The following is a 27,500-nucleotide window of genomic DNA, read 5'->3' as shown; positions in this document are numbered from 1 at the left end:
GGTAAACCTTGTAGGCAATATACAGACCGAACTGTTGGGGCTAGGACAGTCACACTTGGTACACATACACTTTATGCCAAGCGGAGGATGCTTATTGTTTCTCAAGGTCAAAGGTCAAGGTTGTAGTAGCAGGATACAGACCGAACCGTTGGGTCTAGGACCATCAAACTTAGTACACATACATGTTATGCCAAGTGAAAATATTACATAGAGAGTACATGATTTGTCTGTTTTTACGATGCAAAGAAAGTACATGTCACACCCTCATGATTGCTAATACTACCTGAAACCAAGTTCTACAAATCATGGTGAAATAAAACACCATATATAATTAGCTTTTCACTGGCATATTATGTATGTAACGTCGCCAAAATTATAAGAAAATTAAATAAAAGACAATTTCGGCACACTACAAAAACACCTCAGTCAAAATAGATTTTACATCTTTAATCTTAAACAAGCATCAGATCATTTTCATAAGTTTCTACATTATAAACATGATAAACAATAATGGCGTACAGTGGCTTCTCTACAAACCAGCGAAATCCCAGTTCTCACAGTCTAATGTTAATCACCGACTCCAAACACATGTTTGAATCCCAAAACCCTTGTCTCGAAATCGACACGCACACATCGCACGAACATCCCCGCCATCATCAGATTTATCTGATTACGCAAAAGTTTTTCTTTAGACAGTCCCGTGTCGATCTGCTATGGCCGCATCTTGTGTCGAGTTCTCTTCGTCTGCCAGACGCTGCGCGTGGTCCCATGACAACGAGCAAACAAATAGAGTGGTGGATCTAATTACTTTACGTTTCAAATAAATTATCAAATGTTACAATGCAATCACTTCAGATACAAATTGTTAAACATTTAAATGTAATTATCCTCTACATATCGTAACACCTCCCCTCTAAAAATATAAAGTTGACAATATTTTTGGAAACTTTAAAAAAAAAAAAAAAAATGTAAAAACACCTTAATTAACATCTTGACAATGCATCAGGAATCAAATTTTCACTTTCTTTAATATGTTTAATAACAATATTGAATGCTTGCAAAGCTAAGCTCCACCTCATCAGTCTCTGGTTCTTATTTTGCATTCTTTGTAAAAACACAAGTGGATTATGGTCAGTAAATATGACAATGGGAAATACACATGAACTTACATAAACATCAAAATGCTGAAGAGATAACAGTATTGCCAAACATTCCTTTTCGATAGTGGAGTAATTTCTCTGAGACTTGTCAAACTTTTTGGAAAAATATGCAGTAGGATGGGAGGCAGAATCTGAGTCATTCTGTAGCAACACGCCACCACATCCAACATCACTAGCATCAATTTGTAACATGAATTCTTTTCCAAAATCAGGAGATGAAAGAACTGGCGAGACTGTTAGTATGGCTTTTATTTGTTCAAAAGCATTTTGGCAAGACTCCCCCCACAAAAATTTTGAATTTTTGCACAAAAGATTGGTCAAAGGGTAAGCTATTGATGAAAAGTTGGGGCAAAATTTCCGATAATACCCAGCCATACCAAGAAATCTCATAAGCTCCTTCTCACATGTGGGTGTTGAAAAATTAACAATTGCTTCAACTTTTGCTTTGACAGGTTTGACCTGGTCATTACCAACAATATGGCCTAAGTATTCCACTACAGCATGACAAAATTCAGTTTTCATTAAACTAACAGTCAGATTAGCCTCTGTCAATCTCTCAAACAATGATCTAATATGTAACAAATGCGCTTCAAAACTCTCACAGTGCACTATCACATCATCGATATAGCCCTCACATCCCTCAAGATCAGAAATTAGATGGTTTACCATTCTTTGGAAAGTTGCCGGAGCATTTTTCATTCGGAAGGGCATTACCTTATATTGGAAAAACCCGTCCGACGTGACAAATGCTGAGATCTCTTTTGCTTTATCTGTTAATGGCACTTGCCAATACCCTTTAAGGAGATCGAATTTGCTTACATATCTTGCGTCACCGACCTTGTCAATGCAATCCTCAATTCGAGACAGAGGGTAAGAGTCAGTTTTAGTAATCGAATTAACTTTCCTAAAATCGGTACAGAACCTAAATGACCCATCTGGCTTTGGAACAAGTAAACAAGGACTACTCCATGGGCTACTGCTGGGCTCTATTATGTCATTCTCTAACATATAATCTATTTCTGTCTGACAATGTTTTTGTTTTAGAGGGTTCATCCTATAAGGATGCTGTTTAATTGGATTTGCATCTCCTACATCAACGTCGTGATATATAAAATCAGTCCTTTTTGGAACATTGGAGAACAAATGTGCAAATTCTTGTATGAGATTCTTAATTTCATTTTTTTTTTTTTATTCAAATGAGCAAGTTTCAAATCAAGATCTGCCAACACATCAGAATTGTGTAGTTTTGGGTCAGATTGGTCAATCAAATTTCTTAATGGTGTGTCAGAACCATGATCCTCTAATTGCTTAATCGTGGTTGAACAAGACACAACAGAGTGACGTTCAGAATCTGCTGTTTCATTCCTGTCATTATACTCCTTAAGCATATTAATATGATATAATTGCTTATTCTTATGCCTACCAGGAATTTTCACTATGTAATTCAACTCACTAACCTTTGTTTCTATCTCATAAGGACCAAAATAACGTGCATGTAAGGGTTGACCTGGAATTGGAAGCAACATCAGTACCTTATCACCTGACTCAAAACTTCTAGTCTTAGCATGCCTATCATACCAAACCTTCATCCTACCCTGGCTCCCTTTCAAGTTCTGTCTAGCTATGTTCCAAGCCTGTGTAAGCCGTTCCTTAAACTTGCAAACATAATCTAAAAGATTCTCATCATTTTCCCCACTAATACTAAGCCACTTCTCTTTTAGTAACTTTAATGGACCCCTTACTGCCTGACCAAATATCAACTCAAAAGGACTAAAACCTAAAGATTCTTGTACAGTATCCCTAGCAGCAAACAACAAAAATGGTATTCCCTGGTCCCAATCTTTCTGTTTATCTAAACAATATACACGAAGCATATTCTTCAACGTTTGGTGAAATCTGTCAAGTGCACCCTGAGACTGCGGGTGATACGCATATGTTCAATACCTAATTCTTGCATCACCTGCTTAAACACACCGGAAGTGAAATTGGATCCCTGATCAGATTGCACCTTCTTGGGCAAACCAAACAATGTAAAAAACTTAACAAGTGCATTTACAATGGTTCGTGTTTTGATGTTGCGCAGTGGTACAGCTTCTGGAAATCTAGTGGAAGGTATTGATTACCTAATTTGGTTTTTGGCAATGGACCTACACAATCAATTAGAACTCTAGCAAATGGTTCATCAAATGCAGGAATTGGTTTCAATGGAGCAGGAGCAATAGTCTGATTTGGTTTTCCCACTACTTGACATACATGACATGTTTTACATTACTTTACAATATCCCGTTTCATTTTGAGCCAGTAAAAGTGTGTCAAGACTCGTTTGTAGGTTTTATTAATCCCTAAATGACCTGACATTGGGTAATCATGACCTAATCCTATAACAGTGTTTCTAAAGGCTTTCGGTATAACAATTTTATGAAAAACCTGCCACTCCTGATCTACAGGCGCATCTGGACGCCTCCACTTTCTCATTAAAACCCTATGGTTCATGTAGTAGCAAACAGGGATCGTTTGTGCTGCAAGAGTCAAAGCTTTCTGACTAAGAACTTTCAATTCATTATCAGTCTCCTGTTCAGCTATTAGTTTGTCCCTTGTCAAAGGTATATCACCTATCAAATCAGAAGGCCTCTTAGTACAATCAATACTACTCCTAGCATTCTCAACAGAATGGACATCCCTATCTATTTTATCAACCGAAGTTTGATCCGACACAAACTGATTTAAGAAGGTATCCTCCAAGCTAAAATAATCTACCTCTTTGTACAATTCCCAACCTTTGTCAGTACTTTCAATTTTCTTAGCCATGGCCCTAGTTACTGCGCAAGAAGGAAAAATCTCATTTTCTTCATCACCTCCTATGCTAGGGTTATCACAAACAATGGGGTCAGGGACCACCTTTCCCCCAGCCAAATCATTCCCAAGTAACAACGACACATTTGCAATTGGCAAGGAAGGCCTAACTCCTACAACTACAGGACCCGAAACTAAGTCTGATCTCAAATGCACTTCATGAAGAGGAACCTTAAAAAATTCTAACCCAACACCCTGGATCAGAACATCAGACCCTGTTGAAGTTTTTGAAGATAAAGGCAAAACACCTTCAAGCAACAAGGACTGCAATGCACCAGTGTCTCTAAGTATCCTAATTGAATGAAAGTCACTACCGTCAATGGACACAAAACCCTCAAACACAAATGGCTTAAATTCCTCCCTAACTATACCAGACGCGGGCTTAATATTGGAGTTTTCAAATGTACTACACCTGTACAATTTGTGTGTCAGTGCATAATCATCAGCCGCTGCTGCAGCTTGCTCTAAGTTTTCTACTTCATTAAGATAATTTTGATTTCAGGATGAATGCAATTTTTGAACTCTTCAATGAGAATTATTTGTTTCAATTTGTCAAAGTCAGACCCTACATCTTTTGAAGTACACCATCTATCAAATAAATTTTCTTTTTCATGTACAAATTCTGAAAAAGTCTGTTCATTGAACTTTTTGTAACTTCGAAATTTTTGACGATAGGCTTCAGGCACTAACTCATAAGCTTTAAGAACAAATTTCTTAATTTCATCATAATCAGCACATTGCATCGCTGATAATGCCCCATAAGTTTCTCTTGCCTTTCCAATAAAAACGCTCTGTAATAACATAGGCCAAAATTCTTTGGGCCACTTCAAATTTACAGAGCTTATTTTCTCAAAATGAACAAAAAACTTGTCTACATCTTTCTCATGGAATTTTGGGACTAATCGAGCGTTCTTAACTACATCAAAGTCCAATTTAGATGCATTCCGTATTTCAGCTTCCCTATTTCTAAGCCTTTGATTCTCTTATTCTAACTGTTTAATTTGAATTTCATACTCTCTTTTTCGATGCTCTTCTTCATATCTTTCTCGCTCTTGTGCAAAACGCTCTCTTTCAATTTCTCTTTCTAATTGCCTGAGCTGAATTTCTTGAGAGTAGTCTCTTGTCACTTTCTCTAATTCTACCACTAATGACATAGCACTTTCATCCAAAATGTTCTCCTTAATTAAATACAGCACAACAGAATTTCTAATTTCTAATTTTCTAGCAGTTTGCTTTACATTTAAACCAGAATGTTGAACAAATTCAAAAAGCTCAGCTTTTTTCAGCTGCTGAAGCAAGTTTACATCAGGTGATCCTAAAAATTCCATAAGATCAAAAACCATTTTGACTGAAGTGTGCAAAATTCCTGAATAAGTTATATATCAAATACTAAGAATTTCAACAAATTTTGTTTGCAAAGATCGATCCCGATCCCGGGGCTCCCCAATTGTAACATCGCCAAAATTATAAGAAAATTAAATAAAAGACAATTTCGGCACACTACAAAAACACCTCAGTCAAAATAGATTTTACATCTTTAATCTTAAACAAGCATCAAATCATTTTCATAAGTTTCTACATTATAAACATGATAAACAATAATGGCGTACAGTGGCTTCTCTATAAACCAGCGAAATCCCAGTTCTCACAGGGTTCCAACTTCGACTGAATACCTTAGGGGCCAAGTGGGCCCCTGAATAAGAAATTCTGTTAGCCCACATGAAATTTAGTAGCCCACACATATCATGAAATTGAATAACATGGGCTTTTTTTTTTTTTTACAAGAAAAAAGAAACATCAGGTCACATTGCAATTTATTTAAAAAATTAAAATATCAATATTTAAATTCTGTTTCCTTCTCCGTAATTCTTTCAAATACCTCTCTCATTTCGTCAACCTAGCAACTTTATGATCTTCACGGCGTCTGACTTTAACACGCGTTTCTTCAGGCTTTCTATGAATCAAAATTTCTCAGCTTTACGATGCTGTCAAGTTTATAACTTGGGCAAGCTGTCACAACGACTGGACCTTTCGTGTCATGTTTTGTACACACAGCAGGTCATCCCCTTTTTGCCATCATCGAGCCTTATTCTCCCCTTCTTTCCACTTTGGTTAAAAGCAGACGCTTTCTTTTTGTTTGAAGTAACCCTTGTGTTGTTCAACTTCTGGTTTAAATACATTTTGGAAGGTTTGATACCCCAGGAATCATGCATGTCTCGCCAAGTGGCAAAACCTCAACCGGAAATTGAACTTCAATTATAATAGGACTCGGATCGGTTGGAAAGAAAAATGTTGATCGGACAATTACGGTCGCCAAGTGGGCGACGAGAACGAAAATTTTGGTTGCCCACAAGAAAAGTTTAGTCGCCAATGCGAGTGGGCGAGCGGTAATTTGGAACCCTGTCTCACAGTCTAATGTTAATCACCGACTCCAAACGCATGTTCGAATCCCGAAACCCTTGTCTCGAAATCGACACGCACATATCGCACGAACGTCCCCGCCATCATCAGATTTATCTGATTACGCAAAAGTTTTTCTTCAGACAGTCCTGTGTCGATCTGCAATGGCCGCATCTTGTGTCGATCGAGTTCTCTTCGTCTGCCAGACGCTGCGCATAGCCCCTTGACAACGAGCAAACAAATAGAGTGGTGGATCTAATTACTTTATGTTTCTCAGATACAAATTGTTAAACATTTAAATGTAATTATCCTCTACATATCGTAACATGTACCATTGGCGGTACTCTTGTTATGTTTGTAAAATTGAATTATGAGTTATCGACATTCCTTTGATATTTGCAATAACCGTGGTAGAATGGTTATTGAATGATAACATGGAGTGAAATAAAAGACACTTTCATATTTTTATATAGGGAGTGAGTGTTGAAGCTGTGGATCCAGTATTTCAAGCAAAAATGTTGGATATGTTGAAGCAGACTGGCCGGTAATTATGACAACAGAGCATATTTTAGTTTCTGTATTCATTTTTTTAATAGCTTTTTATACACCAGCATAAAAATGCAGGCGTATTATGCTATACACTGTCATCCGTCTGTCTGTCTGTCCATTCGTCCCTTTAACTTTGTCTTCGCAACTTCTCCTAAACCCTTTGGGGGATTTTGATGAAACTTGGTACAAAGAAAGATCACAATGTGGAGCTGTGCATAATGCAAGTGCATTGGTGTCCAATGGACTTAATTTTTTCTTTTCAAAATACTTTGTCTTTGCAACACCTCCTAAACCCTTTGGGGATTTTGATGAAACTTGGTATAAAGAAAGATCACAATGTGGAGATGTGCATATTACAAGGGGAATGCTGCACCATTCCTTTTGAAGGAGTTGGGGGCCCTTGTACTTAGATTTATTTTATCCAAGTACCTTGTCTTCGCAACTCCCCTTAAACCCTTTGTGGGATTTCAACTTAGTACAAAGGAAGAACACAATGTGTAGATGTGCATATTACAAGGGGAATGCTGTCCCACTATTTTTGGAGTTACAGCCCTTGGACTTAGATTTGTTTAATGCAAAATACATTGTTATTGCAACTCTGAGGAAATCCTTTTGTGGATAATCCTTTCTTAATTGTTCAAATTCCTGGGTCAATAAGGTATGTGGGTGTATCATGTACCGGTTTAGCCGTGCCCTATTTTTAAAACATAAATAAACATACAAGACAACTTTCATATCCTTGCATTCACACAGTTGGGAAGAATAATAACATGAGTAGCATTTTGAAATAACAGCAATTAAATCATTTGAAAAATGAAGTTATTCAAATAGACATTTCCATTTTGACCACCTTTTCATAAAGACATTTGTATTGAAAAGACTTTTCATGTGAATACTAGTATAATTGTAAATATGCTAAAATATCATTAAACATGAAAGGTAAACCTTTCCTAGCAGAGTTGATGAAAGAGCATAAAAAACTACCAGACATCATGTCCTGTAGATTAGGAATAATTTGGAAAATCTACCAGACAAATTAAAAATTTATCAGACAGAATAAAAGAACCTGAAATTGTTTCACCTTTATTCATTTTCAAGCCTTGAGTGTGACTGTTTAAAACATTTACTTGTGTTTAACAGCTCTCTATGTTTTGACCACATATGAATTAAACTTTATCAATTTTGTTGTAGTTTGATTTTCATCCTTTTTGTTCATAGGTGCTTGTGGATATAACCACATACCCTCGGAACCCCAAGCCAGCACATCCCCACCCACCCAGTTTACAAAATATATCTATAGAACAAATGTAACCATTTTCAGTTCATTACTCATTTTACAATGCATATTCACTATGAAACGTAAAACTTGCCATTTCTAGCATCTGTGATATATCGTAAAAGTAGACAAGGTCGGAGACTTCGAAAACTCCATACAGTAGTAATAAAGAAAATTTAGTATTATGTGGTGTAGTTTACTAACTCAACCTGCAATAAAATTTGTTCAAACTGCGCAGCACAAAGCCGGCCAATATTTACGTGATCTATTACATATAATTTTTCAGAATTTGTAACTGAAAAAATCAGAGCTATCGCCACGGAAGTGAATAGTTATATTTATTATATATTTGTTGTAAACTAAAGGGGAGGGAGATATGCGATCATGTTGACATACTGTTCAAGCACCTGTGTTTACACATTTAACTTTCTTTTTTACGTCAGTACTACGATTTTTCAACCATATGATTGACCACACAATCGGAAGTAGAATGGCATGCGTGATATTGAAAGTACATGCACAGAGTGGGCTTACAATTTCTGGGAAAGCACATTTGTTGTACAAAAGCAAGTTATCTATATCAGACGAAGTTTTTGTTTGCCCAAAAGTTAATAAACAATGCAGATATGATCCCTTTTTTTGTCTACTAATATCTACCGAACAGTTTGTCAGATAAGTTTCTAAGTTTTACCGGACAAATTGAAAATTACCGGAGATATCCAGTAGTCCGTCGTCTTTTGCCAACTTTGCCTAGAGAATGAAAATATACACCTCTTGACCAACATAGTAATAAGATTAATAATATTTTCATGTTCAGTCAGTAGGCCAAATATGTTAGTGAATCAAATTTCACTCTTTCCATGGTCTTTTGTAACATCAAAAAAGACAGGCATGACCTAATTCTGGCAACAAATGGACAGTAAACAAATAGATGTATAATGGTTTCTGGTTCTTCCAAACAGATGGAGCAGGCCTTGTTATCTAAAATTTTTATCTTATGCAGATAATTATTCGTACCTATAATTCGGTGTATCATTCTGTATGTAAACCATATCAGCTCAGTGTCCTTAGTGGTAAACATAATATTTCTATGTACTTTTTTAGGTCACCGGAGTTTACTCGGATGACTCACCTATTGCAATTGGTTGTCATCCGTCATCGTGCGACATGCGTTAACAATTGAACATTTCAAACTTCTTGATAACTACCAGTCCAATTCTTTTCAAATTTGGTATGAAGCATCTTTGGGACAAGGCCGAAGGGGGTTATAAATTGTAAATTTCAGGACTCAAGCACCCCTGGGGTCCTAAGGGTGGGGCAAAAACTGCCCAAAATTGACCAATTTTTAAAAATCTTCTTCTCAAGAACCTCACACATGTAAGAAAAACTAAATACATAGTGATGTAGAGCAGGAAGACCTCTACCAAAATTGTAAATTTCATGATCCCCGGGGTAGGGGTTCTGACCCCACAGCGGGGCCAAACTTGTAACACTTAAATAACATCTTCTTTTGTGCTATTGATACTAAATTGAAACTAAATAGATATTTAGAAAGAACAGGTAATCCTTTACCAAAATTGTAAATTTGATGATCCCAGGGGTAGGGGTTTTGGTATCAGGGTGGGACCAAAATGGGGTCAGTTATTAAATGTGTGAACAATAGACATTTTTAACTTCTTCTTGATAACTATCATTCAAATTCTTTTCAAATTTGGTTTGAAGTATCTTTGGAACAAGGGGGACATAAATTGTAAATTTCAGGTCTCCTTGCATCCCTGGCGGCCATTTCACTAAACGAACGTAGATCATAAACGTAGACTTAAATGTGAATGTAGCACGTACGACCGTTTCACTAAAGGTTACGACTTGCGATTTACGATCAGTATTGATCGTAACCCTACGAGTGGTCTAGGGTTATCGTAAGTGCTCCTACATGCACGTAAATGAGCAATATGGCCGCCATGCTGGCCCTGCCTGAGATCATTTTGTGGTAGTATTTACCTGACAGAGTTAATTTATACTTTGTAGGAAGAAAACAATCACAATGACTTGCAGTCTGCTTTTGCACAAAAATATTGTACAGTCCGAGCCCGAATCTTAAATCAATTAGAGTTGTCCTTCTTTGTTATGCACAACCACAGAAATGTCAGTCTCACAGGGGTCAAGTCCGTTTTGGGCCCGGACTCTGTGATACCACAAATATAGTAAATTCATTGTATCACAGAGTTTGGGTCCAAAATGGGCCTAGCCCCTGTGACCAGTCTGCTGAAATAAATGTAAAGTCAATGCATGAGGCCAAAAATAAAAATTGATTTGTTTGATGTACTCCGACCGACCCGTGAAAATCGCCCCTACCCAATCATTTTTTTCAGTACTTTTAATTTTTAATTTGGTTTCCAGGGAAATAGACATGGAAATAGACATTGTTTCATTTTAAAGGTTTATATTCTCTAAGAAACTTTTTTGATGAATGTTTTATAGCAATAATTATTAAATCTGTCTTGTCCAATGTTTAATGAAAACATCAATAAATTTCTAAGTCTGCGTTTTTATGACAATAATCAATTTTTTCGATACTGCAAAAAAAAAACCTACCTACCTACCCACCTTGAAAAATGTGGGTCGGAGTACATCAAACAAAAATATTTTTAATGATGGCCTGAATTCATATTTTAACAATTGAGGAGGGGGGGGTGGGGGGTAGTCAATATATCAAACTGTGCATGTAATAATGAGGACAGTTTTTAGAAAAGTAATAGGGGGGGGGGGGGTATTGCTACATGTGCCTGCATCACCGTTAGATTACATGTATATTTAACATTAGACAGAATTCAAGACATTTTGAAATATTCTCATAGACATGTTCAGAAATTAAGTTTCTTTAGTAACAGTTGATTTAAATCCGAGATGTTGCAATTTGACATACTCGGCTTTTCTTTTTTTTTCGTCAGATCAATACCTTTGATGCAACTGACTAACTGCATAATACATGCATATTTGAATGATAAACATTACAAATTTTAAGGAAAATATGATAATAAAATGATTTGGTAATGGGAGAGGGGTAAAAATCCCAATTTTGCAAGTGGAACGTTTCTATAGTTTTATGAAGGTCGTTAGAAATAAAACATACAAACTAGACTTATTTGTATACACAGACAAGGGAAGAGTCATTATCGGACCCTTGTTATAAAGTGCACTCCCGTGGGGATCCGGGTTAGAATAGGTCCTCAGTACCTCTTGCTTGTCATAGGAGACGACTAAATGGGGCGGTCCTTCGGATGAGACTGCAAACACTGAGGTCCCGTGTCACAGCAAGTGTGGCACGATAAAGATTCCTCCCTGCTCAATGGCCGTAAGCGCCGAGTATAGGCCTAAATTTTGCAGCCCTTCACCGGCAATGGTGACGTCTCCATATTAGTGAAAATTCACGAGAGGGACGTTAAACAATATTAAAATCAATCATCATAAAGTGCAATATCGATAATAATTTTAAATAAATGATCTGGATTATACATCATCACTAGTCTGATTAAAATCAGACCCCATACTCATTATCATATCGTTGGGATGATAATGAGTATGGGATCTGATTTTAATCAGACTGATATCATCACGTAAAGACCGAAATTAGCGTATGCTTACATGCCTAAACAGAAAAAAATATATAAAAGACAAACACATAGGGAAAATAAATTTCGAGTCATTTAAGGGACAAATCGAGCCCATGATTTGTTTGAAATTTAAACAAATAAGTGAATAGATATGTCATTAGTGTTACAGCGTATTTTACAACAATGATTAAACGCCGGAGTACATATCCATGGTTTGATGCAGGATAACATTTCCTATATTTGTGTGCAATTTTATTTTCATTTTATTATTTCTTTTTATCAATATCATTTCATTTTCTTATTTTTTTTAATCCGTTGAACATAGTTTACTTACTGATGGAAACTTGGCTCACATGAGCAGATTGATACATGACATTTAAAATTCTAAAAATGTAAATTTTTTGTTATTTATTATATCATTTCCCCCCCAATTTTAGTTACATGAAAGTCAATAAAAATTATTCTATCCATTGTTTAAACATTCTAGGAATTTTCTTTACGTTACACTAGAGATCGGGCTCAAAATTTCCATCATTTTTGTTGACAACTTGCATGGGTTACTGCAGACGATAAGGATATGTTTAAAACCATGAGGAAATAATGAATGGATATTTCTTTCCATGGTAGGATTAATTTTAAATCTACCTCCATAGAGAAAAGAGTTCTAAAAAGTCAGACGTAAATCGCAATCGTAAGTGTTACGACTACGATAGGTTTCGTGAAACGCTCGTATACGTGCGAGTCAAATGATCTTAAACGTAATCGTACGTTTATGATCTATGATCGGTTAGTGAAACGGCCACCTGGGGCTTTTGGGGCGGGGCAAAAACTGGCCTTTTCAAATTTGGTATGAAGCAACTTTTGGAGGGGGGGGGGGGGGGCTAAATTGTAAATTTATGGATTCTTACACCCGTCAGATCAGGAAGACCTTTACAAAAATTGTAAATTTCAGGGAGGGGCCAAACTTGGTATATATACAGTGTACTGTCAGTGTGTATACATTGTATAATGTGTGAAACAATTAGATAATACCTTTTTAATGCTATTGATACTAAATTAAAACTTAATAGATATTTAGAAGGAGTAGATAATTCTTTACCAAAATTTTTTAATTCATGATTCTAGGGGATAAGGGTTTAGTTCCATGGTTGAGCTAAAATTATTATAGTGATTATATATTCTTTGATTTGAAAAACTTCTTGAAGTTTCCTGATATGGTATAAAAATTAAATGCATGTTTAGGAAAAGAATGTAACAAACTTGTGAATTTTGCAACCCCAGGGTTTGGTTCAAATTAGTCATATTGTGGTAGTGTTTCATATATTATATTTTGTAAAGTCTTTCATCACTATAGGCACTTTTGGCAGCATTTAATAGAAAGATGTTATCTTAAAGCTTATACATGTATTTTTGTTGAATATTTGTAATCAAAACAGGAAATTCTTTTCTAGATTTCGTTGGCCTTGGGACTAGTAATGTTCCTGAAATAACAAATGAGACAGGAATTTAACATTTCAGAAACAGCACCTGAACTCAAGATGTTCAAGAACATTGAATTTTTTAAGAATTGATTAACAAGAACCAATGAAGAACTATAATCTTGAATTGATCAAGAACCGAGGTGTTTTTGAATAAGTCTGATAATTTCCTGAAATGTGCAATTCTTGCCTCATTTGTTATTTCAGGAACAGTTCAAGTAAAATGCATGAACAAACTAAGGACAGTTCATGAACATGTTATAAGAACATTTCAAGAATTAAATGGGTATTGAACTTTTAAAACAAGTACTTCAAAACACATACTTTCCTGTGAAATGTAATATTTATATTATATCCTTATAAATGTTCAGTGTAATTAAGCTCTGTAAACAATTGAACAGATCATTTCAACACTGAAAATTTATGAAACTAAACATTTATAACCACAGAAGTTCAGAAGTTGAATCTTCCACTTGCTCAATATTTGGAAACAAGTGAGCTTTTCTAGCCCATCCAACCGTCTGTAAACTTTTCACGTTTTCCACTTTTTCTCCAGAACCACTGGGCCAATTTCAACCAAACTTGGCAAAAAGCATCCTTTGGTGAAGGGCTTTCACGTTTGTTCAAATTAATGGCCATGCCCCCTTTAAAGGGGAGATAATCACAAAAATGCAAAAATAGGGTGGGGTCATTTAAAATCTTCTCTAGAGCCAGGGACCAGAAGAGCTGAAATTTACTTGAAAGCTTCCTGTTATAGTGGAGAATCAAGTTTGTTAAAATCATGACCCTTGGGGTTAGGGTGAGGCCACAATAGGGGATCACAGTTTTACATACAAATATAATGTGAAAATCTTTTAAAATCTTCTCAAGAACCACAGGTCTAGGAAAGTACAAATATGCGTGAAAGCTTCCTGACATAGAGCAGGTTCAAGTTTGTTCAATTCATGGCCCCCAGGGGTAGGATGGGGCCACAATAGGGGATCAAAGTTTTACATACAAGTATATAGAGAAAATCTTCTCAAGAACCATTAGATCACAAAAGTTTAAATTTACATGAAAGCTTCCAGACATATTGCAGATTCAAGTTTGTATAAATCATGATCCCTGGGGGTAGGTTGGGGCCACAATAGGGATAAAAGTTTTACATGCGAATATATAGGGGAAATCTCTAAATATGGGCCAAGGTGACTCAGGTGAGCATGGGCCTCTTGTTTATTTTGTATACAGATTTCTTATGGCAAGATATCATACCATTATTATGACCTTGTGACCTTGGTCTTATCCAGAAGAGCAAGATCATGTTAGTTATATTGGTATTGAGGCATATCTGTCATGTCTGTGTTTTGTGAATTCATTTTCAGTTATAGGTTGAAGCCACAATATGGGGTCAAATTGTTTCATGGGAATAAATATTGATAAAAAAAATCTTTTAAAAATCACTCCAGTTGAACAACAGCAGGGCCAAGGTGACTCAAGTGAATGATGTGGCCCATGGGCCTCTTGTTTGGATAGAAGTTTCATTACAGTCGGGCTTCTAGATTTTCAATAATGTTGTGATATTCATTTGTACCCACCACATGTGTAAACAAATATATATTGCATTTCACAACATGGAAAATATAAAGGGATTTATGTACTATGACTGTTAAATGACATTGTATTGTTTGTGAGATGTATTTTGAATTTTGCAACAACAAAAAATAATGTTCACAGAAGGTATAATATCTGTATTTCAAATTTCAAATCATTTTCCATGGTTAAAGATGGACAGTTAATATTAAGGTGGGTCCTTAGTCCTGGATTTTTGGGGTTTAGGTAGCATTTTTTTGTTTGGAATCAATAAATTAACATTCAGAGTAATGAGAAAAGGCAAAATAGTGAAGGATTTCCATATTAATTTTCATTACAGACACTACTGAAGTAATGTACCCCTATGTAGATTTTTATGAAATTCATCTGTTGTTATTTTAAAATAAAAATAATAATAATAATTTAAATTGCATTTATTTATCAGGAAACATGTCAATAACTAAAACACATGTCATTTTCAATCTGTTCATCAAGTTTTAGTACAATAAGTGCAAAATTATTGAATTAGCCTTATTCTCCAAAATGTTAAAAAACAAACAAATATGGACACAATTTCCTTATAGCATGGTTTACATATCATTTTTTCTGTTTTTATTAGTAGATGTACATATGTTATATTTATTTATGGGGAAAAATCCATACCTATCCTTAATAATTTCAAATCTATAGCTTCCAGAGTATGTATACATGTACCCCCATAAAAAACCTAAGTCTGGCACCATACAGCTGAGCTATTCAAAACCACTCATGGATTAAAATTCTATGTAATTTCATGAAAAGACACAGATAATAATTCCTTGTCACCTAGGTAAAATGTTTGTGAAAAATATAGGAAATCTATTGCATAATGGACTTGATAAATAATTTAATATAAGCAGAGTTATTGTCCTTGGATTCAACATTTTGAAACACATCATTGACTATTCAAATATAACTAAGACTTTTGAAATATTTTATGGCTAACAAGATTTTTTACAATAACTATTGAAAAAGACTCCAACAGAATTTATGTTCCAGTCATTAAATTATTGACTTTGCAAAATCTTATGACGTCACAGGAGTGTGGAACTACGTTAACAAGGTAAGTTTTTTAATGTTTGATAACAGTATGTTTTAATCCTCTTTCAGACCAGAAATGGTTGTTGGTTGGTACCATTCACATCCTGGCTTTGGTTGCTGGTTATCAGGGGTGGACATAAATACACAGCAAAGTTTTGAGGCTTTATCTGAGAGAGCTGTGGCTGTTGTAGTGGACCCAATCCAAAGTGTAAAGGGGAAAGTAAGGATTTCATTCACATCTATCTATCTATTTATCTATCTATATCTATCAGTGATTTTTAAAGACCCATTTTAGGGTCAAATAACGCTCCCTCCCCCTCCCCCAACCAATTTTCCTCAAATTAACTTGCACTTTCCCCAATAATAAAAACTGGCAAAAAATGTATTTGTTAAAAAGTAAGTTCAATGGGAATAGTTTATGAACGACATAACAAAGACACATCAATTCTAACTGTGTCTCGGGACAGCCCAAACCTGGTCCGTAGGACATTATCACTTCACCGATAGAACATTCCATCTACAATTCTTGATGATTTAGAAAGAATTAATAGTCAAAATTTTTTTAAGAGCTTAAAGAAAAGAAAGTTAAATATGTAAATAAAAGAAGAAGGACATCAATTTGTGTTTGATTTTTTTTGTTTGATATATATTTAGCATATTTACAATAATGGCTAGGTTTTCCCAATTTGATCAAAATGTTAACAACTTTTCTCAATTCGAAAGCCACAGGACCCTTTTGAAAAAAATCACTGTAATATGTGTTTATATATTATATATATATATACACACACACACACACACACAGTACACGACACGAGTTGTATGAGTGTTCCATGCAACGCGGTGGAAAAAAATTGTCCAAAACACAGTGAACCATTGAAATTATCGGCACCTTTAAACTCCTATTTTCTGAGCGAGCTAGACTTTGAAGTCCACAGAGGATCTTTGGATGCCACAGCGCATCTCCGTGGATGTCCCCATGTACCTCCGTGGATGCCACTGTGTACGTCCGTGTCATAAAACAAAGCAATAAAAGATATAATAAAATCAAATGATCCAACCCCCCCCCCCCCCTCATTCATTATTTAGAAATTAGCTATAAATCATTCAGTTCTTAAGTGATACATTGGTGTTTTCGGTACCTATCCGTATGTAGACTTCCCTGCAGACGTTCACATTTTTTTTAAAGAAACACCCAAATTCTTGACATCCTGTGCACAAACACCTTTGTTTCTCTCTCTCTCTCTCTCTCTCTCTCTCTCTCTCTCTCTCTCTCTCTTTATATATATATATATGATGTTGTTTTCATTATGTTTCCCCTTCCCAGAAGAGGGACATATTGTTTTAGTGTGAAACTTTTTCTTCCACTTCTCATACAAAGTTTGTCTGGGGCATAACTTTTTTGTCTTTTAACATAGGCCTTTGATATTTGGTATGTAGGTATACCATAAGACAGTGTGTTGTGTACCTTTTTTTTTTTACCTTGACCTTTTATGTAAAGGCCAATTAATAGAATTTTTAGGTCACCTGAGTTTACTCACACGTGTAAGAAAAACTAAATGCATAGTGATGTGGAGCACGAAGGCCTCTACCAAAATTGTAAATTTCATGATTCACGGGGTAGGGGTTCTGAGCCCAGGGTGGGTCCAAACTTAGTATATAGTGTTTATGTGTAAAACACTTAAATAACATCTTCTTTAGTACTATTCATACTAAATTGAAACTAAATAGATATTTAGAAAGAACAGGTAGTCCTTTACCAAAATTGTAAATTTGATGATCCCAGGGGTAGGGGTTTTGGTATCAGTGTGGTGCCCAAATGGTCAGTTAATAAATGTGTGAACAATAGACATTTTTAACTTTTTAGCTCACCTGAGCTGAAAGCTCAAGTGAGCTTTTCTGATCGCTTTTTGTCCTTCGTCTGTCTGTTCGTCCGTCCGTGCGTCTGTCTGTCTGTCTGTCTGTCCGTCTTTCTGTTAAACATTTACATTTTCAACTTCTTCTCCAAAACCACTGGACCAATTTTAACCAATGTTGGCACAAATCATCGTTGGGTGAAGGGGATTCAAAATTGTTCAAATGAGGGCCAACCCCCTTATCCAAGGGGAGATAATAGCAAATCAGTAAAAATACACTGAAAATTTTTTAAAATCTTCTTCTCCAGAACCAGTAAGCCAATTTCATTCAAACTTAATGCAAATCATCTTTAGTTGAAGGGAATTCAAAATTGTTCAAATTAAGGGCCAGGTTCTCTTCAAAGGGGAGATAATCACAAAAGTGTAAAAATAGGGTGGGGTCATTTAAATATCTTCTTCTCATGAACCACTGTACCAGTATAGTTGAAATTTACGTGGAAGTTTGCTGACATAATGGAGATTCAAGTTTGTTCATATCATGGCCCCCAGGGGTCGGATGGCGTCACAATAGGGGAAACCATATTTTATATGTATTTATATAGGAAAAATCTTTTAAAATCTTCTTCTCAAGAACCATTGAGCCAGAAGAGTTCAAATTTACATGGAAGCTTCCTGACATAATGCAGATTCAAGTTGTTCATATCATGGCCCCCGGGGGTCGGGTGGGGCCACACTAGGGGAAAGCATATTTTATATGTGTGTATATAGGAAAAATCTTTAAAAATCTTCTTCTCAAGAACCATTGAGCCAGAAGAGTTCAAATTTACATGAAAGCTTTATGACATAGTGCAGATTCAGATTTGTTCATATCATAGCCCCCAGGGGTCGGGTGGGGCCACACTAAGTGAAATCATATTTTATATGTGTTTATATAGGAAAAATCTTTAAAAATCTTCTTCTCAAGAACCATTGAGCCAGATGAGTTCAAATTTACATGGAAGCTTCCTGACATAATGCAGATTCAAGTTGTTCATATCATGGCCCCCAGGGGTCGGGTAGAGCCACAATAGGGGAAACCATATTTTATATGTGTTTATATAGGAAAAATCTTTTAAAATCTTCTTCTCAAGAACCATTGCGCCAGAAGAGTTCAACTTTACATGGAAGCTTCCTGACATAATGCAGATTCAAGTTTGTACATATCATGGCCCCTGGGGGTCGGGTGGGGCCATACTAGGGGAAACCACATTTTATATGTATTTATATAGGAAAAATCTTTTTCTCAAGGTCATTAAATCTTCCTGTACGCACAAAGTGCAGTTCATAATGTCTTTGTTACAGCTGTAAGTTTTCTCCAATTATGCTGTGCATTAAGGGTATGAGACTTAACTTGGAGTACGTTCAATTTGTAAAGTTGGGAAGACATTTGTTTTTATTAAAAACACTCTAATTAATTACAGCATCGGTCTGTGAACTTGTTGACATGTGTAATACCCAATTACCTGTCGTCATCTCTGTCTGTTACACTTTTAAATTCCAGAAACACTGGACTAAACTTGAATAAAATTCTTGGGTAAAGGGGATTTAAAAATTGTTAAAATGCTCCTTATATAATGGAAGATAACGCAAATCGGAGAAAATACAAAATAAAGTTAGTTAAATCATGAAATGGTGATACAGAGCGGGAAACACCCCCAACACCCCAACACCCCAACACCCCCCCCCCCCCAAAAAAAACATTTAATTTACATTGAAGCTTTCTGATATAGAGCACAATAAAGTTTGTGAAAATGATGGCCATAAAAGTATGGTCACAATAGGGCAAACCATATTTACATTTCTTTGAATAGAAAATAATCTTTAAAATTTAATTTTTGTATCAAGAACCACTGGGCCACAAAGTTTGAACTTTCATAGAAGATACCTGACATAATGCAAAATCACGTGTGTAACAGTCATGACACCTGGAGCTCAGATGCAGACATTATCAAAGAAACTATTTTTACATTGGTTTTAACAGTATTATGAAAACCTTTTTTATGCCCCCCTTTGTAAAAGAGGGGGCATATTGTTTTGCAACTGTCGGTCGGTCAGTCTGTAGACCAAATGTTGTCCGCTCAATATCTTGAGAACCATTCACTTGATGATAATGATATTTCATATGTGGGTTGGTTATGATTGGAAGATGACCCCTTTTGTTTTTCAGGTCCCAAGGTCAAGGGTCAATCTACTCTGGACATAGGAATATAATGTCCGCTCAATATCTCGAGAACCCTTTGCTTGAAAGACATCAAACTTGGCACACTGGTACATCCTAAGGAGTAGATGTCCCCTATTGATTTTGAGGTCATATGGTCAAGGGTCAAACTGGGCATAGAAATATACTGACCATTCAATGTCTAGAGAACCCTTTGCTTGACAGACATCAAACTTTGTACACCAGTACATCTTCAGAAGAAGATGACCCCTATTGATTTTGAGGTCACATGGTCAAAGGTCAAGGGTCAAACTGGACATAGGAATATACTGTCCGTTCAATATCTTGAGAACCCTTTGCTTGACAGACATCAAACTTGGTACACTAGTATGTCTTCAGGAGAAGATGACCCCTATTGATTTTGAGGTCACATGGTCAAAGGTCAAGGGTCACACTGGACATAGGAATATATTGTCCGTTCAATATCTTGAGAACCCTTTGGCTGACAGACATCAAACTTGTTACACTGGTACGTCTTCAGGAGAAGTTGACCCCTATTGATTTTGAGGTCACATGGTCAAAGGTCAAGGGTCAAACTGGACATTGGAATATACTGTCCATTCAATATCTTGAAAACCCTTTTCTTGACTTTACAATGTATCCCATGCAACTCGGCTCATGCACCCCTGGGTGCATATATTGATTTTCTTTAGTGCTTTTGACACTAAATTGAAACTAAATGCATAAAGCAGGTAGTGTTTTACCAATATTGTAAATTTGATTTTCCCCAGAGTAAGGGTTTTGACCCAAGGGTGGGGCCAAACTTAGTATATAGTATTTATGTGTAAGTTTACTTATACTGTATAAAATCTAAATGCATACTTAGGAATAGCAGAAAAGGATATACAAAAAATAGTGAATTTCACAACCCAGGGTTATGACTTGAGGATGAGTCCAAATTAGTCATATCTTTTGATGTTTTAATGTTTAACTTAATACGCCTATTATTTAAAGCCTTTCATCAGTGAATGCACTTTTGAGGGCAGTGAAGTTTTAAGAAGACATCTTGTTTTATACTGTGGTTATACTTTAGCTACAGACTTTTCCCCACAACGCATTTTTCCCATGCGTGAAAATGACCAAGATATCGAAGTCATTGTGTATTATAGAAGTGTGACAAGTAATAAACCTGGGTTGGATAAAAATTACATCAGTTTTGTATCCCTCAGTAATCATTTCAAACGTGATATACCTTTCTAAGTAGAAATCATTTCAATAATTAGTAGTTTTAAAAAATAATTACAAAATGATTCGGAACTGGCAATGATCCGGAACTGGGCAAAAGACTTAATTTGTTTTGTTAAAAACTGTCTTTCCAACTGTCCACCACTAAAGTTCATGGCTGTGTTTGGGAGAACCACACTCCCGTTCTTTTCTGGGTTTTTTTTTTTACAATACCGCATAGTTGTCCTCAACTTGAGTGTCTCAGCGTGTTTTAAAAATATTCGATGTTGTTCAGGTTTTTGCTGACACAGTTGAAATACCATTGATTCTAAGCGCAGTCATGACTTTGTTTAAAAAACTAAAATAAAAATAGAGCGGAAAATGGACCAATAAATTCCAGAAGCAGGAAATTTAAATTAATATGTTTTTCTTAACGTTCTTTTTAAATACGAGCGCTCGGATCCGACGAACAAGAAATTTTATTGGTGTCACCGAATGCCTGTATTATAACTTGAATGGAATTGTGTTAGTGCATTTACCATTATGAATCTTGTTAAATAGTTAGGAAAACATGTACAGACATTGCACAAAACCATTTTTCATGCCTTCAATGAAATCCAATTCAATTCACCACCGAATTCATTATACCACCATATTTGCCAAACTAGAAAAGGTAATGGTATAGTGAGGGTTTGCTGTATATGAATTTTTTCTTGCCCCCCTTTGAAAAAGAGGGGACATATTGTTTTGCAACTGTCTGTCGGTCGGTCTGTAGACCATGTGTTGTCCGCTCAATATCTTTCGATCCCTTTGCTTGATAACAACCAAACTTGGTACAGGGGTTGCCCCTGGAGAGTAGATGATCCTTATAGATTTTCAGGTCACATGGTCAAAGGTCAAGGTCAAACTGCTGGTCTCTACCCCATGTGGTAGACCATGTGTTGTCCACTCAATAACTTTTGACCCCTATGCATGATAACTACCAAACTTGGTACAAGGGTTGCCCTTGGAGAGTAGATGATCCCTATTGACCTTCAGGTCACATGGTCAAAGGTCAAGGTCAAACCTCTGGTCTTAAGCCCATGTGTTGTCCGCTCAATATCTTTTGACCCCTTTGCTTAATAATAGCCAAAATTGATACAGAGGCTTTCCTTATAGAGTAGATGATCCAGCGATTTTTTCTACCCATTGGTACTGGTACCGGTACCCATTCAATTGGGAAAAATGGCGTCAAAATTGAACAAATTGGGAATTTTCTACCAAAGTATCGGCAAATGATTTCAATTAAAAAAAATTAAAAAGAGAACAAAACAAGAAGCAGTCATCTCTTTACAAACTTTTGTACGGTAATATTTGCTGTTGTGAGACATAAAGGAATCGTCGTAGGCTCGTTTTAGAATCGTCGTAGCTCTTCAAAACACGCGCACTGCTATGATCTGTACTTTCGGTTTAATACTGGAAGTGAACATTTTAGTTAATTTGTACAACATTTCAGACTAAGTAAATTACGGTGTCAGCGGCTGGTCTATTTTTCGGCAAGTAAATTGGAAATTTTTAGTCTCAAAATTGGGAAAAATCAATGGTTTTTGGCATTGGGAATGGCACCGTTTATCGGTATCAGTTATATAAGGAAAAAAATCGCTGTGATTCCTATGGATTTTCAGGTCATGTGGTCAAAGGTCAAGGTCAAACTGCTGGTCTTAACCCCATGTGGTAGACCATGAGTTGTCCGCTCAATATCTGAGAACCATTCACTTGATTATAATGATATTTCATATGTGGGTTGGTTATAAAAAGAAGAGGACCCTATTGTTTTTCAGGTCAAAAGGTTAAAGGTCAAGGGTCAATCTACTCTGGACATAGGAATATACTGTCCGATCAATATCTTGAGAACCCTTTGCTTGACAGACATCAGACTTGGTACACTGGTACATCATCAGGAGAAGATGACACCTATTGATTTTGAGGTCACATGGTCAAAGGTCAAGGGTCAAACTGGACATAGGAATATATTGACCACTGAATGTCTCAAGAATTCTTTGCTTGACAGACATCAAACTTGGTACACTGGTATATCTTTAGAAGAAGATGACCCATATTGATTTTGAGGTCACATGGTCAAAGGTCAAGGGTCAAACTGGACATAGGAATATACTGTCCAGTCAATATCTTGAGAACCCTTTGCTTGACAGACATCGAACTTGGTACACTGGTACATCTTCAGGAAAAGATGACCCCTAATGATTTTGAGGTCACATGGTCAAAGGTCAAGGATCAAACTGGACATAGGAATTTACTGTCCGGTCAATATCTTGAGAACCCTTTGCTTGACAGACTTCAAACTTGGTACACTGGTACATCTTCAAGAAAAGATGACCCCTATTGAATTTGAGGTCACATGGTCAAGGGTCAAACTGGACATAGGAATATACTGTACATTCAATATCTTGAGAACCCTTTGCTTGACAGACATCAAACTTGGTACACTGGTACGTCTTCAGGAGTTGATGACCCCTATTGATTTTTAGGTCACATGGTCAATCCACTCTTGACATAGGAAGATATTGTCTGCTCAATATTTTGAATTGATGATACTACTCTCAATTAAATGATGTGTGTGTGTATAACCCTTTTCAATTTTGCACCATGGGGGGCATATGTGTTTTACAAACATCTCTTGTTTATGTACATTTTTTTCACTTTTATTCCACTTCAGGTTGTAATTGATGCTTTCCGACTGATAAATCCCAATATGATGGTTTTGGGTCAAGAACCAAGACAAACAACATCCAACCTTGGACATTTGCAGAAGCCCTCAATACAGGTTTGTATTTGAATTAATTAATGCTGTGTAATGTCTCATTGTGTATTGCAGCTGTTATTTAGAGAATCTCATCAATGGTGCATGAGGTGTCAGTTAAAAAATTGCTGGTTTGGTGTTGCCGGCTCAGTCCCTTAAACTGCTGGGTTGATAGGTGGGAACATTTTTATACCCCCCGCAACAAAGTTGAGGGGGAGGGGGTATACTGGAATCAGGTTGTCCATCTGTCTGTAGACGTAATGGTTTCCGGGCTCTAAAGTGTTATCCTTTCCACCTACAGTCACCACATCATACATATGGACTACCCATAGGACAAAAATGTTCCCTATCGAATTTGGGGTCCAAAGGTCAAATACACTGGACATCGAATTAGCAATATGGTTTCTGGGCTCTAAAGTGTTATCCTTTCCACCTACAGTCACCATATCATACATATGGACTACCCATGGGACGAAGATGTTCCCTATCGAATTTGGGGTCAAAGGTCAAGTGCACTGGACATCGAAGTAGCATTATGGTTTCCGGGCTCTAAAGCGTTATCCTTTCCACCTGCAGTCACCATATCATACATATGTCCGGACTACCCATGGAACGAAGATGTTCCCTATTAAATTTGGGGTTAAAAGGTCAAAGGTCAAGCACACTCCTAGGAAAGAGACTACCCAAGGTTTTGTCATGCCCTTTCTTTTCTACACTCAGGAAAGAGGTAATTCATAGTTATTAAAACAACACCCTTTTGGATATTGGGGTAAGCCGGGGGGGGGGGGGGGGGGGGGGGTATTCTTAGTGAGCAATGCTCACAGTACCTCTTGTTTTTTGGTGGAGATGGAGGGACAATACAAAAAAAAATCACCCTAAAACAAAACTCTAGGGTAAAAGTAATAATAAATCTGTTATTTTCTTTGCGTTATTTTTTGTTGTAACGTTTATTCTGAAAACCAATAAGTTCAAACATCACTGCAACAAAACTACACTTTCACAGCTAATAATGTCATATAAATCTTTTAAAATGCTAAAAGTTTTAGTACAATATATTCCAGAAGAATCTATAATGTAATCATTTATATATTTTTGAGTCGAGAGCTACTCCTTGGTATTGTGTCTGTCTTGCGGATTCACCGCTTCACTACCATCCTAGCTCCTACGCAACTGAATATAGTTTGAATCGCAGTGTATGTTTTATGAAATAAAATTCTTAATAATTTCAATGGAATGCACACTTTTTGTGAAAGAATGTGAAAATATTTTAGAATCAGGTCTGTAATGGAATACAGTTGGGAGGAGAAGAAAAGACTCTGTGGATATGAAAGCGGACTCTGCATGTTTTGCACTGCATTGAGTTTAAGAGTTGATAAAGTTATGTATAATATATTAAAATCTTAGCCAAACAATAATGGTGAAAGACTTATGAAGTCTATATGGAAATAATATTTTTAATTGCACATGAATATGAGGGGTAGGGTTAGAACTCGGGTTAGATGAATAAGTACTTTGATATATTGCATTTAACTTCCTGTGAAAATGAATGATATGGCGATTCTTGAACTAATATTCCGACAGAATTCTGATGAAAATATATCTGAAATGAATTAACTAATCCTATATTTGCTTTGTTTAAATAAATAAACAACGAATGAGTTAACATCATATACATATGCACGTGGTACATTTTATGTAAACAGAAAGAAGGAAGAGGCGATCAAGACTTCAAGAGAATAATTTGTATCTATATCTGCTACAAATTGTCTTTTGCGGTAGGCTGTTGATATTTGACATGTATCGATAAGTGATCATCTCATGCAGATGTGCTGAGTACCATGGACCTTTGATCTTGAACCTTTATGTTCACAACTTTTGAAGCTTTTATGGGTAAATTCCTTTAAACCAATGTGTCATGTTCCTAGTTTGTGACATTGAAATTTCATAGATATCTAGTTAAGCATAATATACATATACATGTACATTTTGTTCTTTATGAGTTGTAACATCAAAGAAAAATCATATCAAAGACTACTTAAACAAAAGAAATCTTCTGGGGCCCGTTTTAGATAATTCGTATTTATATTATACTACATGTATCGCAAATACGCATTACTTTGGGATTGTAAAGTGCATTTACATTTGCTGAGATTTACATGAAAGCTTCCTGATATAGTGCAGATTCAAGTTTTTTTTTCAAATCATGGCCCCTGGGGTAGGTAGGGGCCACAATAGGGGATCAAAGTTTTGCTTAGAAATATATAGGGAAAATCTTTAAAAATCTTCCTCTTAAGAACCACTGAGCCAGAAGAGCTGAGATTTACATAAAAGCTTCCTTACATAGTGCATATTCAAGTTTGTTCAAATCATGGCCTCCAGGGATAGGTTTGGGCCACAATAGGGGATCAAAGTTTTAAATAGAAATATATAGAGAAAATCTTTAAAAATCTTCTCAAGAACCATTGGGCCAAAGAAGTTGACATTTATATGAAAGTGTCCTGACATAGTGCAGATTCAAGTTTGTAAAAATCATGGCCTCCAGGGGTAGGTTGGAGCCACAATAGGGACTAAGATTTTACATGCAAATATATATGGAAGGCCAAAGTGACTCAGATGAGCGATGTGGCTTATGGGCCTCTTGTTACATAACTTGACACACTGTAATTTGTCACTGAGCAAATAGCAAAAGGAACAATCCAGTTTTTGCCAATTGTGTAAGGTTGCAGAAAATTCAAACATTTACTCTTTGAGTGCAACAATGTACATTATATTTGGAATATTGTTGGAAAATATTTCAATTTTAAGATTACATGGAAATTGATTGTTCAAGGTTTCTATCTACAAGAAAACAATTACAACAAACAGCTACAACAATGTAATATCTTTTATTGCTATGAAAATACATAAATTTAAAATGAAATGTAGATTTGAAAATTGTGAAGAAAGCATTCATGGTTTCATGATGTATATATGTAGGACTCCAAAGTGCGATGGTCATGCCAAAGTGCGATGGTCACGCCAAAGTGCGATGGTCTGCGCCAAACCCCGATGGTGTGACACGCCAAAGTGTGATGGTCTGACACCCCAAAGTGCGATGGTGTGACACACCGAAATCCATTGGTTTGTAAACGACACGGTGTTTTGGTACAGACTGAACTAACCGTGTGTTGTTTCACCAAAATATCAGTGTAAAATCCATGCACAAAAAATAAGAATAAGAACTTATTTCATTACCATCAAGTTGTCGTGTTATTAAACACAAAATTTTCCAACACGAATCGTATAGAATGTTTTTTTTATTATAGCATACCCCCAGGAATTTAATGCATGTACGTTAAAGTAATAAATGATCATGAATTAAAGAATGTTTGGGCGAAGTAGATAGTTCGACAACAAATGTACTTTGTCGTTCTCACTATCCTCAACAGTATAAACCTTGCCGTT

At 36.1% G+C, this 27,500-nt stretch overlaps 1 protein-coding gene across 2 annotated transcripts in view; it reads left to right on the top strand.

Annotated features, from left to right (window-relative positions):
- The window catches only part of LOC125646048 (26S proteasome non-ATPase regulatory subunit 14), a 68,434-nt gene that overhangs the window by 19,038 nt on the left and 21,896 nt on the right, over positions 1-27,500 (top strand). For both annotated transcript variants that reach the window (XM_048872171.2, XM_048872170.2), the window contains exons 4-6: positions 6,887-6,957; positions 16,049-16,199; positions 23,973-24,080. In XM_048872171.2, the coding sequence (XP_048728128.1) occupies positions 6,887-6,957; positions 16,049-16,199; positions 23,973-24,080 (330 nt within the window). The remainder of the gene's footprint in view (positions 1-6,886; positions 6,958-16,048; positions 16,200-23,972; positions 24,081-27,500) is intronic.

The sequence above is a fragment of the Ostrea edulis genome, chromosome 6 (assembly GCF_947568905.1).
Source record: "Ostrea edulis chromosome 6, xbOstEdul1.1, whole genome shotgun sequence".
Classification (NCBI taxonomy): Eukaryota; Metazoa; Mollusca; class Bivalvia; order Ostreida; family Ostreidae; genus Ostrea; species Ostrea edulis.
Note: the sequence above shows the minus strand (reverse complement) of the source record. Positions and strands in the feature narration are given on the sequence as shown.